This window comes from Pteropus alecto, unplaced genomic scaffold (genome assembly GCF_000325575.1).
Source record: "Pteropus alecto unplaced genomic scaffold, ASM32557v1 scaffold185, whole genome shotgun sequence".
Classification (NCBI taxonomy): domain Eukaryota; kingdom Metazoa; phylum Chordata; class Mammalia; order Chiroptera; family Pteropodidae; genus Pteropus; species Pteropus alecto.
In genome coordinates, this window is record NW_006438088.1 from 8,070,537 (window position 1) to 8,077,236 (window position 6,700).

At 37.8% G+C, this 6,700-nt stretch overlaps 1 protein-coding gene across 1 annotated transcript in view; it reads right to left on the reverse strand.

Moving 5' to 3' along the window:
• ECT2L (epithelial cell transforming 2 like) overlaps window positions 1-6,700 on the reverse strand; it is a 55,792-nt gene that overhangs the window by 47,799 nt on the left and 1,293 nt on the right. The window contains exon 2 of the mRNA XM_006915371.2: window positions 6,597-6,695. Within this exon, the coding sequence (XP_006915433.2) occupies window positions 6,597-6,695 (99 nt within the window). The remainder of the gene's footprint in view (window positions 1-6,596; window positions 6,696-6,700) is intronic.

Here is a 6,700-nt window from a genome sequence, read left to right on the forward strand (position 1 = left end):
ACCCTGAGTCACCCTTGGTGGGCCAGGGTGACCAGCCAACCAGAAAGCACATAATACTGGGGATAGACAAGCCTTCTGTCAGGAAGAAGAGAAAATGAGGAATGGTGTGAGCGGGCTGGTAATCAATAGTGTCCAGCCCACTAAACAGGCATTGAAGAAAGAAGAGGAAAGATCAGTCCAGCCACCTAAGTATTTGATCAACTTGACCTTTGTAGACGCTGGCCCCTTTCCTTCAGAACTTATCTCAGTTCTTGCTCTTCTTTACATTTAAGATAATACTTGGGAGTATTTTTTTTTTCACTTTTAAGGTTATTTTAACTTATATTTATAGTAAGTCCTAATATATATAGACTTAATTTTTTATTAAAGTATAGTTGGCATAAAACACTGTATTAGTTTGAGGTGTACAACATAGTGATTCAACATTTATATACCCTACGATGCGGTCAGCATGACAAGTCTATTAATCATTTATCACCATGTAAAGTTATTACAATATCATTGACTATATTCCCTGTGTTGTATACTACATCCCCTGGCTTATTTACTTTATAACTAGAAGTCTGTACCTCTTCTTCTCCCTTCATCTTATAATGTTCTTTCTCACCCATCCTTCTACCCTCTCCTCTGGCAATCATAAGCTTGTTCTCTGTATCTGTTTCTCTTTTGCTTTCTTAGTTTATTTTAGCTTTTACATGTAAGTGAAATCATATGGTATTTGTCTTTCTCTGTCTGACCTATTTCACATCACATAATACCCTCTATCTCCATCCATGTTGTCACAAATGGCAAGATTCATTCTTCTATATTGGTAATATTTCATTAAATACATATACCTCATCACTTTTATCCATGCATCTATTGATGGGTACCTAGATTGTTTCCACATCTTGGCTATTTTAAATAATGCTGCAATGATATAGGGATGCATATGTCTTTTCAAATCAGTGTTTTTGTTTTCTTCAAATAAATACCCAGAAAAGGAATTGCTAGGTTGTAGGGGCATTTTTTTTTTTTTTTAATGAATAAAAGTGGTTTTATTATCTGGCAATGCAATCTTACTCATTTCTTTTCCCTTATGTTTAAATTTTTCTTAGTCATTATTGTCCATTTTCTTTTCCAGATTAGCTTTAAAATCAGTTTCTCGAGGTCCATAATAAAATCCCGTTTGGGGATTTGTACTGAGATTGAACTGAACTTGAAGATTAATTTGGAGGGAATTAGCATCTTTAAACATGGCACACTGATCTGTTTATTCAGGTTTTTTTTTCTAACTATTCTTTAAATTTATAATTTCTTTATTAATGATCTTATACTTATCTTTTTAGTTTTATGTAACACATATAGAGAAGCAAAGCTGAGATACGGGGGCCGAAGGGGGTCTGGGGGTCAGAGGGGGCGGGGAGGGGATAAGCGAGTGCGCGTGAGCGAGCGATCCCTGGTATTATGGTTTGAATCCAAGGATTTAGCCCAGCCTGAAGCTAGACAAATCTTAATAAATTCCCATTTCTTCCTAAATTGGTCTGAATTCCATTTCTGTTACTTGTACTTGAAAGTTATCTGACCACGAAATCAAAAGAATACATGGAGTAGGAGGAAAGATGACAAAGATTCACTGAATGCCTGTTGTGTACTATGGGCACTCTGCTTCTGCTTCTAAGACTTGCTAGCCCACTTAGGTCTCATGGGCAGCCACTTCTGCACTTATTCTGCTGTAACCTTCTTGGGCATCTGAAGACATTCTCAAATACAGAATACAGACAAATAGTCCCTTAAAACATTGTCTCCATTCTCCCATGAATTATCTGTGAATTCGATTCTTCCTATGCAGAAGGTAAAAGGACACACTGAGTATACCCGGAAGTACTATCATATAGCGTTATCCGGGCTGCTGCGTTTGGGAAGTTGTGCAGTGAACTTCAAGGGGTGCCGTTCACACAGATGACACCACTGGGGTTGTGTGACATGGCAGACAACATTACTGTGCATGATTCCTTCTGGATTGCTTTACAGAGGTCGTGAATTAATTACATTATGAAAAGTCTTGATTGAAGCAAAGTATTAGTAATCTCCTCTATTCAAAAACTTGTAGTATCTTGAAAAGTTCTTTCCTCCTGAGAACTATCAAATAAAAAATTTTTTCTGGTTATCTTTTTGTTATTGTTGTAATTAAGAGTGTTTTCAACACCTTCCTTCACTCAATAAGCATTTATTGAGTGGCTACTATGTACCTGGTATTGCTGTAAGTGCTAAGGACAGAATGAGTCACCGGAAAAAGTTCTTGCCCTGTTGGGGCTCCATTCTAGTGGAGTCGAGAGACTGTAAGTAAACAAACCAAAAAGTACTGTATATGACAATGTCACGTGGTGCTAAGTGCTACAAAGATAACTTAAACATTACTCAGGGACAGTGGAACCATTTACAAAATGGGAAATGAGAACTTCAAGTTCACGGGTTTGCCTGGTATGGGCAATGGCCTACCCAACATCCACTCTCCCTCTGTCCCCATCTCACCCAAGAAAATAGCTTTGGGTTTTCATTTTCTCCTTTCCTTTTAAACTCAAGGATTTCATCCATCCCTAAAAACGAACCCAACAACATCATACGATTGCCTGTGACCATCTGATCCATGTGAAAGGATAGGAACATGTCCAGAATATGGCTAAGGGGCGGAAAGACTCAGGGTGACTCAAATTTCAAGACTGTATTAGATATTTAGAACCCCAGAGTGTCCCTGAATATCCACTCTCCTCTCCACTGCCTCTGCACAGAAATATTCTTTCAAATGGATGTTCAGTAACTCACAGTGATATAGCTAGCTGTTCTATATTTAAAATTAACCTAGCAGTATGTTGTCTCTCAAAAATTTGTAAAAAGATTTCTTCACAGTTCATAACTCAACTAGGTTGCTTGGAAAGAGAGGTGGGTGTACCGAAGTGGGAGTTGGGGGGTGTGCTCTCTTAATTGTGAGTTGGTCGGTACATTTTTCTGCCCTCTAATCCCATTTCCAGGAGACAGACACACAGACACATACACATACACACACACTCACACACACACGGGGACAGATAATCCATCCATATCTTGGGAATGAATTTGTGTGAATGTTGCCCCACCCACCAGGGAAAGCTACAAGTTTTAACAGCTCCAGCCCTGAATGAAAGGCCTTTGTGTAGGGCGTTACCTGGTACTGAGCAGAGGCAGTTTGAAACCAGTTCCACCAGTGTGGCTAGGAGACTGATGCAAACTTCTCAGGTTTCTCCAAGTGTGACAGACACAAACAGTCCAGTTTCCTTTAAGGAGTCACAGGAAAGCTCAGCCTGGTCAAGTGGCCCGAGGACGACAATACTGGAAACCATTAGACATGTGGCTATATAAGCATAATGCACTGGGGGAAGTGCCGTGGTAGAGGTTCGTAAAAATTGCTGGGGGTGAAAGATGAGCAATGAAGGGTTCTCAGGAGGGGTAACATGTAAGTTGAGGTCAGAGGCAAAATTTGCCAGAGGGGTGGTTTAAGAAGCTGAACTTTTGAAAAATGTCTTAAATATCATAAAACTCCATTTAAGAAATCTTCTTAAACCTTAACAATATGGAATATTTCTTAGGACAGAAAAGAAAAATCTTAGATACTTGAATATATCTCACAGAGATTAAGAAGAAACTTTTAAAGAAAATGTGACAACATATTTCTGACCAATACTACAATATCGTGGCTAAGCTTTATAGTTGTAACTGCCTGAATTAAAACAATATTATTCAGAAATTATAAACTAAAACATCTAATACAATGGCTTCTCTGCCTTGAAAACAAGGTATTTTGCTCAAATATAGCCTAACCTATGTATAAGGATTTCAGACATTCAAACAATGATAAATTCTCTCATTTATTCACAAGTTATTCACAGTTAAGAGAGAACAGGGACTGTATGAATAAATATGATTCAAAATTAAAGGCTGATTGCCCTGTCACCATTTGACCCAGCAATTCCGTTCCTAGGTATATACCTAAATGAAATAAAGACATCCATGTAGAAAAACTTGTACACAGATGTTCATAGCAGCATTATTCAAAACAGCCAAAATGTGAAAACAACCTAAATGTCCATTACTTAATGAATAAATAAAATATGACATATCCATGCAATGGAATATTATTTGGTTATAAAAAGGACAGAAGTGCTGATACATGCTTCCAAAAAAAGGGATGAACCTTGAGAACATTATAATACATGAAAGTAGCCAGTCACACAAGAACACATATTGTATGATTCCATTTATGTGAAAAGTCCATAAAAGGCATACTTGATAGAAACAGAAAGTAGATTAGTGGTTGCCCAGTACAGGGAGATAGAGATGGAGTGTGACTGCTAATGGGTAGGAGGAGTTTCTTTTGGGGTGATGAAATGTTCTAAATTTAGATTATGGTGATGCACAACTCTGTGAATTTACTAAAACCACTGAATTGTACCCTTTAAGTGAATGAATTTATTATCTGTGAATTACATCCCAATAAAGATGTTTAAAAGAAAGTTGATTGCATAACCTTTAAAAATAAAATAAGTTGGGTTTTTTAGATTTAATTTAAATAGCCAGTTCAAATTAGATTAGATATCAGCACATGGTATCTGTAGACGTTGGTGAGGAGAGAAATGGCTGACAGAAAGTAATGGGGAGGAAATAGTATAAGGAAGACTTAATCTAGACTTTGGGAGTAAACTGATTGGTGTCCAACAACAAAAACCACTGCTACAAATTACAGATGGGTTCAGAATGCCAAATTTAGAGACCAGAACAACTTCCCCTGAAATCAGCAGCCCAGAATATGTAATAACAGCTTTGTGGAACTATGAAGTACATACAGCTCTTTGCAGAAACACAGCTGCAATGAAAAAAGCAAAGTAATTTCACTGAACAGATTAGTTCCATATCCTTGTTACATAGAAAGAAGAATTCAGGTACCAGACAAAGAATGCAATTTACAATGACAAAATGTCAGGCCTAATGTTAAAAAGCCTCAAAATATACCGCAAGCTCTCTAATGACCTCTAGTGGTTAGAACTAAAATTGCTTGATACAGGAGACTATACCACAAAGCAATTCTTATCTTGCAAGCTGTAAAGTTGGAGTAAAAGGAAACCTAGCTAATGACTGCAGTAAAAAGTTCCCTTTCTTATTTTTCAACCATTGACTAAAGAATCTACTTTTCTGTGGCTTGTCTTTGCAGCTTCTTTCAACACAGCCAGGAACGTGTCCGTCTCTCCCCATTGACTTGGTGACTTCATCAGGGACAGTTGGTTAATAATCCACTATGTGACCACAGATGCAGGAGAAAGCTGACAACAGAGAAGGTGAGTGAGGAGGTAGAAAAAATGAAATGGATGATCAAAAGAGATGAGCAGGAAAAAGTGCAAGAAAAAGTGGGAGGCAGTATTGCAAACTAAAATAAGCCAATTTGGTCTTGCACAACACTTAAGTACTTTTTGGTAGCTACCAAAGTTCAAAGGTTAACCTCTTCCCCTAGCCTCACCAGCATGTTATAGTGAAAGTCACTAAAACCAAATGATGCCACACCTTGACTTTCACTGAGCCAACCTTAATAAATAAGCCCAAATCACCACACATAATCTCTTCTGTAAGTTTGATGAAATCCCAGCTCTCTGTCCTTTCGGTAAAAGTTTCACTCAATTGAAAATGGACAAAAAACAGGACAAATTCCTGAAACAAGATTCTAGCATTGCCCTGACCGTTGGTCTCTACCAGATCTCCAGACTGACAAGGCCACTTGTTTGGGGATGAAGCCTGGGAAACCATCCTTACAGGCACCTGCTATCAGCCTGTCTGGATTCTTCACTCAAGTCCGGGCATGCTGGAGGGCTCTCTGGAATATTTTGGTCTGTCCCACAGCTGAATATCTTTAGTTTCACCAAAGAAAGTCCATTTCTAACATTCATCTGCCAAACGATCAAGCCACTAGTTGCTCTGATAATAACGGATGTCCGATATTTGCTATGCTCTTTAGCAAAGTATCTGGTCATAACTGAGACTATGACCTTCCTAATACAATGCTAGCTAACTACGCCTAGAGTATTAATTCCTGATCAGAACATTAGCTATCCCTGGTATTTCAACTAATACCTTCAAATGTCACACTGTCTCTGCTGGAGTATTTCAAAGAAAATAATAGACATAACAGGAGGGAAGGGTTAAGAATAAGAACAAGGACCCACTGGCAATCAGTGACCAATGTACCAGATATCTACTTGAAGTATCTTGTCTGCCCGGTAGTTCCAAGGAGAAGTTAATATACGAAGAGAATGTTAAAAATTTACTGGCTGAAGCTATTTACAAATTTTTGTAAAAACTAAACCTCCCACCGTGCTATGAAGATATTAAAGCACTCAACTTTTCATTTCATGCTCAGGAGGAAGCAGCACTAGAAGGGTCTGTTTATAAATCTTAAAATATCAATTGCTTTATTTGTTTGTTTGTTTGTTTCTAGGAGAAAAAGAAAAAAACCTTAAAGGTTATATAAACATTTTACTATATTTTGTTTTCTTTAAGAACGAATGATAATTACCTCGTTAGGCTACATTTACCTTAATTGTGATTTAGTGCATCGTAAAAATATCGTGAATAAGAATTCTTGACGTTGCTTGTTAGTCCAGAGGTCGAACCAGTGACTTATAAGGGCCACTCTTTC